The following is a 12,147-nucleotide window of genomic DNA, read 5'->3' as shown; positions in this document are numbered from 1 at the left end:
CACTCTGTAGGCTGAGGCAGAAGACTGGCTATGAGTTCAGGGCCAATGTGGAGCACAGAGTGAGTGTCAGGCCAGCCTAGAGTGAGACCCTGGTTCAGAACACACACACACACACACACACACACACACACACACACACACACACACACACACACCATTGTTCCTATGCTCTTGAAAAATAATGATCTAGCCAGATGTAGTGTGCCACAACTCCATTTCTGTACTTGAGGGGTTTCTGAGGCAAGGAGTTCTAGCCCTTATCTTAGATGCATAATGAGTCTGAAGTCAGCCTGTGCTACATGAGACCTTATCCCCCAATAAAATAAAACAAAAACCACTACACAGAAATAAGGATTTACAACTAACAGAGTCAATGTCGAAGACTGAAAGGTTTTCCACTGTGAGCAGGCTCAAGGCAATGCCTACTTCTGTGGCTTTTTTTTTTTTTTTTGGTTCTTGTTTTTCGGAGCTGGGGACCGAACCCAGGGCCTTGCGTTTCCTAGGCAAGCGCTCTACCACTGAGCTAAATCCCCAACCCCTGGATTTATCTTTTTAACACACACACACCCACACCCACCACCACCACCAACAAAAAATATTTTTATTATTTGGGAATTTTTTCACTGTATCCTGATCATACTCTGTAAACATCCTCCCAGGTCTACCCTCCTATACCAAGTGCAATCTGCGTTACTCATATATTCATTGGAGCATGATCAAACTATCAGCGACCAGCCTCTTAAAGAAAACTGAGTCCTTCCCCACCCCAACTCCACCGGAAGCCATCATCGTGAGGAGCTACACTTTGGCATCTTTTGCTTTTTTTTTAAAATATATTCTCCTCTCATATATTATATCCTGATCAGTTTCCTCTCCCCCTGGCTTCCCCCTTTCCCAAGATCTACTTTCATAGTTTTGTCTTTAAGGACTCTTCAATGGTTCTATCTGAACTTTCGTTTTTGTGTGTGTAGGGGGGATAGGGGATATTAGTCACAGAAGCCTTCAATGTTGATCATTCTCAGTTACAAGTCATCCCGGAGCAGCACAGGTCATGGACTTCCACATTGAAGGGCTCTACCGGCAAACATGGCACCCACAGGTTTTGGCCCTGTGATGGGTTTGTATATGCTCAACCCAGGGAGTGGCACCATTAGAAGGTGTGGCTCTGTTGGAGTAGGTGTGTCATTGTGGGTGCGGGCTATAAGACCCTCATCCTAGCTGGCTGGAAGCCAGTATTATGCTAGTAGCCTTCAGATGAAGATGTAGAACTCTCAGCTTTGTCTGCACCATGCCTGCCTGGATGCTGCCATGTTCCTGCCTTGATGATAATGGGCTGAACCTCTGAACCTGTAAGCCAGGCCCAGTGAAATGTCCTTGTAAGAGTTGCTTTGGTCATGGTATCTGTTCACAGCAGTAAAACCCTTAGACAGGCCCTTTCCCTGTCTCCCTCTCTCTTGCAAAAAACCATTAGATTCCACTCCTAAAGCTATTCCCCCGGGCCGTTTCCTTACCTGGCCACTGATTCATTCCTGAGATATAACACTAAGGCTCAGCAGTCGAAATTACTCCTTTTCTCCTTTAAACCCACTCCTGCCAAACACACCTGCTTGCTGCCTGCCTCTGCCTAATCCAGAGGCAGCCCCCCTTGCTTGCTGCTCCAGGGTAAGCAACTCTCCTTGGTGCTAAGAATTTGGTGTCTGGGTCTGTCCTGGTGGTGAGGCTGGAGCATCCTCCTTCATACATGGCTTCCAGTGGCAGCTCAGATCATAGACAGAAAGCAGTGACGGCGTGGACCTCGGACATCAGGATGGCATCTGGCTGGAGCACAGACTATGCACATCGCAGACCATCAAGATGGCCTCTGGTGGTAGCAGGAACCTTGGAAGTCTTTGGAGGAGTCGTAATCCAGAAAAAAACATTCTCCATCTCAGAGATCTTGTTCAGAGTCAGGCTTGGTGGCCTGCCTGGGGGCCGTGAGAGCTCTAGGCTGCTTTCCACAGCAGTGGTGGCAGCAGCAGGGCTGTGTACTCTGTCCACTGCAGCTGCTCACCTCCACGCCTATCATCACCACGTCGCTGCTGGCTCTGTTCCCTCCATCATGGGTCCCGATGATTTTCTACCATATTTTCTTCTAATTCCATGAAACCACTTTTAAAGGCCTCTTCCCAGTAAGACCTGCCTTTATTTCAGTTGCTCTGAAAAAGTTCATTATTTAACTAACATGGAAATACTGAGCGCTCACCCTCTGCCACATCACATCTTTCCAAGGAGCCTCTGGGTCCCTCAGACTCAGCGCTGTCAGCTGCTGGCATCTTGGATTCTCCCAAGAACACTAGACACTGCTACCCACTGGAGCACTCTCCAGTCCAACAACTTCAATCCTTTATGTATCTGAACGGTATAGTGCAAGGTTTCATAAGGAAGGTTTCTTATACCTAGGATAGAATTTCTAGCTTAGGTGGTGAATATGTATACTTAGTTTAGGAAACACCTAGTTTCCTCGTATAGCCCTATATATAAAACTGTCCCAGAACTTGCTCTGCAGACCATGGTGGCCTTGAACTCAAAGAGCTGCCTGCTTGTGGCTTCCGAGGGCTGGGATTGAAGGCATGTACTATCATGTTTGCATAAGTATACATATTTTGTTGATTGATGGTTTGTTTTTTAAGAGTATACACCTTTGACTGTCCATACATGAGCTGAACATGGATAACACCAAAGAATATGCCAAACTGCATGGAGAAAAGCCCACAAAGCCTCAAACACATGAACTAGAGGTGGTCTTCTCCAGGGAAAAGCACACCGGGTCATCCAGTACCAGACAGTCATCCCTAAAAACAAACATACAACAGTAACATCACATGAACTTAACAGACTAAGGATATATATGGATATACAAATACATTTATGTGGTTGAACATGGGGGTCCACATTGGTAGGCAGGTCCCTGAGTTGAGGCCACTCTGGTCTACAAGAGCAAGGGCAACCAGAACTTTGTAGAGAAACCGTATGTTGAAAAAGCAGAACAGAGTGGAGAATGAAACAAGAAGGTGTCTGATGTATCGCTGATCTCTGGTTTACACCTCACACACACAGGCGAGTGCGTGTCCCCCTTCCCTAAATAAATAATACACAGAGAAATCGAGCCTGACTGGTGATCATGGCAGATTCCTTCAGAACTGCTCCACAATCCTGTGAAGAAAATCTGCTCCCCTGGGGGCTCCGTCGACGGCACTGCAGCCTCAGTAGTCCTTGTGTTGGTCAGGTTATATACGGCCCATCATCACCACCATCATCATCGTCATTGCTGCTTGACCCCGGCTGTCCCAGAACTCACTCTGTAGACCAGGCTAGCATCACATAGAGATCTGCCTGCCCTTCCCTCTCCAGTGCTGGGATTAGTAGGATTATATAAGACTTACTTAAGAGAAACAAGAGCCCACAACTAAAAACACCATCGGATGACTGGGCTAAGTGGAACTCAATGTGCAACACTTCCGCCACGTAGACGGAGCACTGTTAGGTGCGGCAGAGCGAACCTCTCAGAGGGGCACATTACAAACAGGCAAACTGCTCATCTACAAAAACCTCTTCTAGTTCTTTATTAACATTTGGAGATGCGTGGTACATATGATTGACAGCATCACACAGTGAGGAAGTACAGATAACTGAGAATGTTCTCCAGAACAGGATTCCAGAGCAGGTTAGTGTTGTCTGCTCGCAACCTTCACACGAATCCAGCTCTGACACAGGCAGGACAGACAGTGTAACAGTATCACTTGGAGATGGTTCTTTTGAAAATAAACGACAAGAACTGATTGCTGGAATCCTTTTGCGTGAGACGTGGTTTCTCTGGGTGCTGCCGCACCACTGTAGAAGGCCGATTTGGGCATCGGACGGTCAAACAGGAGAACTGACGGGGTGAGAAGAGGTTTTATGTTTAGTCTAGAGAATAGATTGTCCAAGTGGATACTTTCAGTCCAGGCTCAGCTCAGGCCCCGCAGGAATCCACCAGATAAATAGTCTATGGACTGAGAGGCTGAAAACTCCGCTGGCCATCTGTGTCACCGAGTATCTGAGTCCCTGAAAACTGAGGTGTATTAGGATGTGCCTGGGAGGAAGAGGACTCAGCATGGCAGTCCCGTCCCGATCCTTCTGTGTCACCAGATCTGCTTCCTCAAGTGAATGAAGGGAAGTGTCCTGCATTTCAACGCTCCATTGTCAAAGTAGCAAAGCCCTCCCCCCTCCCCCGCAGCATCATTCATAAATTCTGTTTCCAAGTCCTGATTCTCCCAGGTCTACACCTTCTCCTTTCGCTTCAATTTTGACACTTTCTTTACAGTCCCATTCTTGTTGAGGAGCTTCAGGACCCGATCTTTGTGATCCAAAACCTTAAGCATAGAGTCTCTGGCTTCACTGATTTGGTCCATCACTAGTTTACACCTCTGCATGTTTCCCTGAGACAGAAAAGGACACAGCATTACTTGGTGTCACAGAGATGAAATGACTTTTAGAGGACTATTTGTTCAGGACAGAAGCATTCCAGAAAGAACAAGGCTGACTAGACTATCGCTCTGAGTTCTTGGAGAACTCTAGGGAGGCCTGAGGGTCCAACTAGAACTAATTTGTAGACCCTATTGCTAGAGATGCTGAATGACTTGGTAAAAGCACAAGGGAAGTCAGGCCGGAAGTGCACTTTGTTCTTACTGGCTAGGCCTACTGTGCTGGGAGAATTATCAACAACATTTGGCTACTCGAGTCTTCCTCATTTTGTGGACTCTGGGCAATGATCCCAAGTGCCCATACAAAATGAGCTTGGTGATAACACAGTGGCAAGTCTGTTATAGGAAAAGAAGAAAAGAACTGCTCTGACTGGATCTGTGCTGGCCCCATAGGATGGAAACCATGTCTGATACTGTCAACCTGACTAGAAGCCCGTGGCTGGGATGCACAGATTTTTGCAAACATCCACCCATGCTTCTTATGAACAACTCTGATGAAACTCAAGGGGTTCCTGGGGAAAAGGATATTAAAATAGAAAGAATACTAATTGGGAAGAAGGGAGTGAGACAAAAAAAGGTAACATTAAAAAAAAAAAAAAAAAAAAAGAGGGGTTGGGGATTTAGCTCAGTGGTAGAGCGCTTGCCTAGGAAGCCCAAGGCCCTGGGTTCGGTCCCCAGCTCCGAAAAAAAGAACCAAAAAAAAAAAAAAAAAAAAAAAAAAAGAAAAAAAAAAGTGACTGGAGCGATTGCTTAGCAGCTGTGAGCGCTCACTGTTCCTTACGACGATCTAAATTTGGTTCCCACTCATGTCAGGTGGCTCGCAGTTCAAGGGATGCAACACACACACACACACACACACACACACACACACACACACACACACACACCCCCACACACACACCCCTAAAAAACAAAGTAAGTAAAAACCGAGTAAGCGCCTCTATGAATGCACACTGAAGCAAGCGAGTCTGTACAAAAGACGCTCTTGTAGTGGGGGATGGTATGGTAAAGTTAGAGGAGAAGGAAGACAGAAATGTAATTAAAACACAATCTCAAAAGTTAAAAATAAAGTCAGTAATAAACAAAATAAATAAGCAGACAGAATGCCTGTGGCTGGGGAGGCTGCTGCTAAGAAGACGTTAGAAAGAGAGAGGGCAATGCTCCCTGAAGAGCGACTGAGGGCTGAGGACTCATCCAACCTGTATCAGCTCGTTTATCCGATGCAGGTCGTCGTCGGTTGCTGCCTTTTTCTTTGGGATGATCCCTTCCTGGAGGTTGGTGAGTCTTTCATAAACGTCGTGCTCTAGATTTGTCTGCAACACACAGGGAAACACTGTGACTATGGACACTTTTCTGTGTCAATCCGAACCAAAACAAGCCACTCAACCACTTCAACCACTCCGAGAGCTGCTGTGGGCGCGTGTCTGGTGATAAAGACCTTGCTCGTAAGGACTGAGGCACGAATATTCACAAACAATAAAGGAATGAACCAATAAATACTTTATATTATGCTATAATTTGCCACATAACATAGTCTATCTTCAAAGATAATTTTGAATACCAAACCAAATCCATAATTCACATAAAAATTAGCTATCATTTTTATAGAAATATAATTTTATATTAATTTAACCCTAGGCAAAATGTAATTTTTTTCCCAACAGTTTCATGCATCTCAGGCTGACCTCAAACCTACCATGTAACCAAGCATGACTCTGAACTGATCCCACTGAATTACAGACTGTGTCTTTCCATCCAGTTTGTATAGTGCTGAGGACCAAACTCGAGTCTCCCTGCATTCTAGGTAAGCACCTAACAAAAGGTTACATGGCGCTTGTCACCCTTTTCCTTAGGAAGGACCTTGCTAGGTAGCTCAGGCTGCCCTCAAACATGAGACTTTCTACCTCAGCTTCACAAATAAATACTATGATCCTAGTGTGTGCCACCCATGTGTTTTGAGAGTCAGTAGGAAATGCTCTTGAGATCACTGTGACCCTGAAGATGAGAACATTGTGCGGCCACTTGCTTTCCCTTCACTCAGATGGTGAGCTCCTGTCCCAGGGCTGTGGCAATGGGGAAGGGGGAGTCATGTACTCTACCACTGGATAGATGGCAGAGAGTGAAGTTAATAATCACACACATGTTCATCAGCCAGAACAGGGCACAGCGTACCATAGGGGGCAATATGGGATGCTCTCAGGGACAGAAAGAGTGAACAGGGGCTGTGGGAGGCAGGCTTTGTAGAAAGGACTCCTGCCTGCTCTCTAAAGAAAGATGGCTCAGGTCTGAGTGTCCTCCTAGGAGATGGTAGGTCACTGAAGTCTGTTACTTGGTAAGAAGCAAACTGGGTGGTGGCTCATGGTGAGGGGCTGGTTGGCTATCGAAGCACATGACCTGAGTTTGATCCCCAGTACCCACGAGGTAGGAGAGAACCTTCTCCCGAGAGCGGTCTTCTGACTCACCTCTATTACACAACAAGTAAACAGATAAGCAACTATAAACCACCATGCAATAGATAAGACCCGTGTGCCTTGGTGACAGCACTTCAGGCGGCGCTGAGGCCCAAACCCAGGGCCTACAGTACTGCAGGCAGGCACGACACAACCACCACCAGAACTGCACCTACCAGCTGTAGTAACTGGGCAGCACAGAGGTGGACTTTCCAGCCTTGGGCACGGCAGGACACTCCTTTCTGATTAGCTATTTCCTGTAGCATAGCTTTCTTCTCCTCTGGAATCACATATAGGTCAAAGTAAGTATATTTCATTTGTTATACAAGCAAAATCATTTGGGTTCAAGCAGCTTAGGTGTCAGTATGTTGTTAGAATTTCTTTCCTCAAACATCTTCTGTACTTAAATCAGGTAGAACAGGAGTCGTTAAAAACATGTATAAAACTCTGTGTTCTCTTTCTGAGACAGGGCTTCACTGTGTGGCCTCCTGCGGCCTGCTGCTGTGGACTGGGCTGGCCTCACACTCACAGAGCCACACGCTTATCCCTCCTGAGTGCTGGGCTTATGGGGGAACCACTATACCAGCCTTTTTTCTGTATTTTTATCTGCTCCACAAGAAACCTTTGAAGACACGCTCTGCTGATAGGGTAAACTAGGAGGACAGTTAGCTACCATGGGATCTCTTAGGGGAGAAATGGTCTTCAGGGAACAGCCTTGCTCTACATGTGGGCTGCTGTATACAGCTGGAGGGCTGGACGGATGTTCTGGACCTTTTTTGGAGTTGGCTATAACTTAAGAAAAATACCAAGTGGGGATTGCATTTCTTTCTTTTTTTTAAAGAAGCATTTATTTATTTTATGTATCTGAGTATACTGTCGCTGTCTTCAGACACCAGAAGAGGGCATCAGATCCCATTACAGATGGTTGTGAGCCACCATGTGGTTGCTGGGATTTGAACTCAGGACCTCTGGAAGAGCAGTCAGAGCTCTTAACCACTGAGCTCTCTCCAGCCCCAAGGGATTATAGTTCTAATTTGAGAGGAGACAAGTGACTTAGATATAGTAACTGGGCAGCACAGAGGTAGTTTCTTGCCTTGGGCATAAGGGGACACTCCTTTCTGATTAACTATTTCCTGTAGTATGGTTTTCACTGAAATCCTATGTAAAATAAACACAACTGTAAATAGGTGTCATCACCAAGATTGACAGACACAGATTAGGTTTGAGCGCCATCTGTAAAATGGTGAGTTTAGTCTTAGTTACTCTGCAATAGGCCTTCTATCTAGTGTAGTTTCATAGGAGAAGATGTTGGAGAGGGGTGTCAATGAGGGTGTGGTAGAGCTCTGTTCTGAAATTTCAGTTTTGAGGTGAACTTACTCTGTTCTAAACACTGTATTAAAAACTGTTTAATTGGCAAATATCCAAACACCAATCACCCTCAGCAGGCTTTGAAATGCTGTAGTTAAGGCTGACCCTGCATTCTTGACCCTCCTGCCACTACTTCCTGAGTCCTGGATTGCAGAGGGAATGGAACACAGGCATTTTTTGCAGGCTAGGCAAGTAGTCTACCAGCCGAGCTATAGCCTCAACCCAGGCTGGCCCAGAACTTATGAGAAGCCTAGGCTGGCTTCCAATTGATGATCCTTCTCAGCTTCTTGTGCATTGGAATTACAAGCATGAGCCATCATGTCTTGTCTTTTCACAAGCACTGGTGCATACCTGAAATCCCAATATCTGAAAGGCTAAGGCAGAAGGTCACAGGTTCAAGGCTCACTTGGGATACAAGCCAGGTGGTGCTTCATACAATAAAAAAAGCTTAGTTATTACCCAGGCAGGGCCTCACACACGCCCTGCTAGTAACTAACCATAGTCTGCATCACCACAGTTGGCACTGAGGCATTTCTCAGCAGGCGTCTTCAGTAAACCACTTACTCCTCCCTTTCTAGATCCTATACTTTGAAGGGCTGTGCTCTCAATGGCTACACGACTTTTACCATTTTATCCCTGCATTGTTCTTTTCAGTTCTTGAGTGTTTCACTGCTTTTCTTAGCTTTAACTTATGATCAGACGACCCTGTAATCCACCTGGACTTGGAGTGAGTTGGTGGGATGACTGTAGTTTATGCCAATAGAGACAGCGAGCGCACGCCATCAATCAAGGTGCTTCCCACGGGATAGCTTTTTATTATTCTTTTCTTTTCTTTTTTTTTTTTTGGAGCTGGGGACTGAACCCAGGGCCTTGCGCTTGCTAGGCAAGTGCTCTACCACTGAGCTAAATCCCCAACCCGGGATAGCTTTTTAAAAGTGAGGCGCAATCAGCTAGTCTTAGTATGGGTTAAACGTTCCCAGGCTCAACTCTGACCATTTACAGCTATAGAATTCTTGTGCTATGAATTCTTTGCACTGATGATTCTCTGATCTCTGAGAATTCCGAAGTAGGACTGGCTCTGTGAATGTGGGCCAGTTGGAATTTGCATATCAATTAACAACTCTGAGTCTGTCCTGAGCGTGTACAGACTTCTCCTTGTCACCAGTCCTTAGTAGTTTATCATTTATACATTTTTCTTGTGGTTTGAACGTGACGTATTCCCTACAGACTCATGCTTGTTGGTTTTCTCAGACAGGGTTCTGCATTCCCAGCCTCCAACATACGATCCACGTGTCCCAGCCTCTTGAGCACAGAGTGCCGGTGTGAGCACCTCCCACACTGGGCTTTATCAGTGCTGGAGACTGAACACACAAGCACTCTGCCAGTCCTTGCTAGCAGGCCTCACATGTTTCAACACTCGGTCTCCAGCTAGTGGCACTGTTTTCAAAGGCTGTGGAACCTTGCACGTATACCCAGACCATGGCATGAGCACTACATTAGCTATGAATGTGGCTTAACAAAAAATTCACAAACTTACTTAAAATATTAGATTACTTTTTTTTTTTTGAGGCACTCCGATCTTTGACATAAGATGGTAAGCTGTTCAAATCAGACTCACTGTGAGCCCAAGAAAACGATCATAAATTTCCAAGTTGAATTTATGAAAACAGTGTGGTCAATTTCTGGGAATGTGCAGGTCTTCATGTATTTATTATGTTGGAGATGAATGATACTCAAAAGACCACCAAGTACAAATATTTCCAAAGCTATCAACCATTTTCATTAAATGTGGGCTTATTAAAATGTGATATTAGGGTTGGAGAGATGGCTCAGCAGTTGGGAGCCCTGGCTGATCTTCCAGAGGACCCAGGTCCAGTTCCCATGTGTCAGTTTACAACTGCCTGTAACTCACCTGACACCTTCACACAGACAGACACACGTGCAGGTGAAACACCAATGTACATTAAAAAACATACTAAAGTTCAACGAGACAAGGTAACAGCATTTACCCCGGAGCAGTCTCACTTTCACCTTATGTTCATGTACCCTCTGTGTTCCTGGGGTTCACAGAGGCCGGAAGAGCGCACTGGATCCCCCGGAATTAAGTTATTTTGTTATCCAGCTGTGAGCCATCATGTGGGTGCTGAGAACTGAGCTGGGTCTGCTTCAAAAGCAATCAGTGCTTTTCTTTCCCCCTCTTTTTTCTTTTTGTTTTTTGATACAAACAATAATTCAAGCACTGTAGCATTCTCTGTGTAACAACCCTGGCTGTCCTGGAACTCACTGTGTAGACCTGGCTGGCCTCAAACTCATAGAGATCCACCTGCCTCTGCCTCCCTAGTGCTGGGATTAAATGCGTGTGCCACCACAGCTGGACACAACCAGTGCTCTAAACCATTGCGTCATCTCTCCAGCCTTTCCCCTAGGTCATTCTGAGCGTTACACTTGTGTGTTAATAAAAGGTCTTTTGGAAAATAATGTAAATGTATGTAATTATTTTAGCTTTCTAGAAAGCACCCCTCTATGTTAAACTGCAATACAAATACAGGTATCTCTCTGGGGGGGACCAAAGAGGCTAATGCATCAGAACTTGGGGAGCTGCAAACACATGGAACTTATTAAAACTAAGGCTGCTCCTTATCCACTTCACCGGGGTTTCAATAAATACACAGCTTTCTGGGGGCAAAGAATAAAAAAAAAAATAAAAATAAAACAAAGATTCTATTGTTACACTTGGTTTTATATGTTTTTGTTGGAAATCAGAGAATTGTGATTACAACATAGCTTACACGTTACACCATTACATCAACAGTAAGTACTAGATGTTTTGAGGAACTAACCTTTGACCCGGACGTCACTGTACCTCTGAAAGTGGTGATAAGCAGCTTTCCAGGGGTTCCGATAGTGACGGAGCAAAGTAATGGGAGGTCTTGGCCGCACTGGGACGTACCTCACGCCTTCCTCATCTGTTCAAAAGAGAAAAGGAGAAGACATTAGATGGCATAGTATGTGTCTTAGATAATTCTCAAAGGTCAACTGCGGGAAGAGAGACTCAGGAGAGACTGAAGCTGAGACTGGCTTCTGACTAGGGGAAGGTAGCAGACAGCTAGCCCACCCCATCTTAGTGCGCTCACCAATGTACTCTTTGGGAGGAGACTTGCGTTTCTCAGCCTTCACCAAGAGACTTTTGGCAGTGGACTTCTCATCATCGGTGCTGTTTGTCTCCATCATATCCCCCTCCTCGGTTGAGATCACGTGCTGCTGCTTTCGAGGCTTTTTCCTTGGGGAGGCACCAGGTGGGAGGTCACTTGGAGGCATGGACAGGTTGCTTGCCAGCAAAGCCAGAGATGGAGACACGGTGTTGGTAGCCAGAGGAGGGACTGCTGTTGGGGAGGGAGCACACGCCAATGAGCTCTCAAACACTGGAAGGCTTCACGTGATTTCCAGAAGGACAATTATGAAGACAGAGGAGGGCTAACAGGTAGCGAGGTTTCTTATGGGCCTGACAGTATGTCCCACACTCTAACCGAGGCAGGTGCTGTGAACTGCTTCCTATCATTCACTGGACACTGTATGCAGATAAAACACCTCTGGAGTGGGAAAGTCAACACCATCTTAACTAGGATGGGTCATACAGCTTGGGCTTACAAATCATAACCTCTGTTGCTTTAAAAAAAAAAGATTCATTCATTCATTCATTCATTCATTCATTCATTCATTCATTTATTTATTTATATGAGTGCTCTGTCTTCGTGCACTCCATCAGAGGAAATCAGATTCCATTACAGATGGTTGTGAGTCACCACATAGTTGCTGGGAATTGAACT

General features: G+C 45.6%; 1 protein-coding gene across 19 annotated transcripts in view; it reads right to left on the bottom strand.

Annotated features, from left to right (window-relative positions):
* Positions 1 to 3,574: 3,574 nt before the first annotated feature.
* The window catches only part of Sap130 (Sin3A associated protein 130), a 101,434-nt gene continuing 92,861 nt past the window's right edge, over positions 3,575 to 12,147 (bottom strand). For 18 of the 19 annotated variants that reach the window (XM_087592912.1, XM_087592913.1, XM_087592921.1 and 15 more), the window contains exons 17-21: positions 11,455 to 11,703; positions 11,161 to 11,286; positions 7,129 to 7,232; positions 5,702 to 5,815; positions 3,580 to 4,457 (exon numbers count right to left, since the gene is read on the bottom strand). In XM_087592912.1, the coding sequence (XP_087449038.1) occupies positions 4,299 to 4,457; positions 5,702 to 5,815; positions 7,129 to 7,232; positions 11,161 to 11,286; positions 11,455 to 11,703 (752 nt within the window). In that variant the 3' untranslated portion in view covers positions 3,580 to 4,298. 19 annotated transcript variants of the gene reach the window in all.

The sequence above is a fragment of the Rattus norvegicus genome, chromosome 18 (assembly GCF_021556685.1).
Source record: "Rattus norvegicus strain SHRSP/BbbUtx chromosome 18, alternate assembly SHRSP_T2T, whole genome shotgun sequence".
In the NCBI taxonomy this organism is placed as follows: Eukaryota; Metazoa; Chordata; class Mammalia; order Rodentia; family Muridae; genus Rattus; species Rattus norvegicus.
The sequence above is the reverse complement of the archived record's forward strand: the minus strand, read 5'-3'. Positions and strand labels throughout refer to the sequence as shown.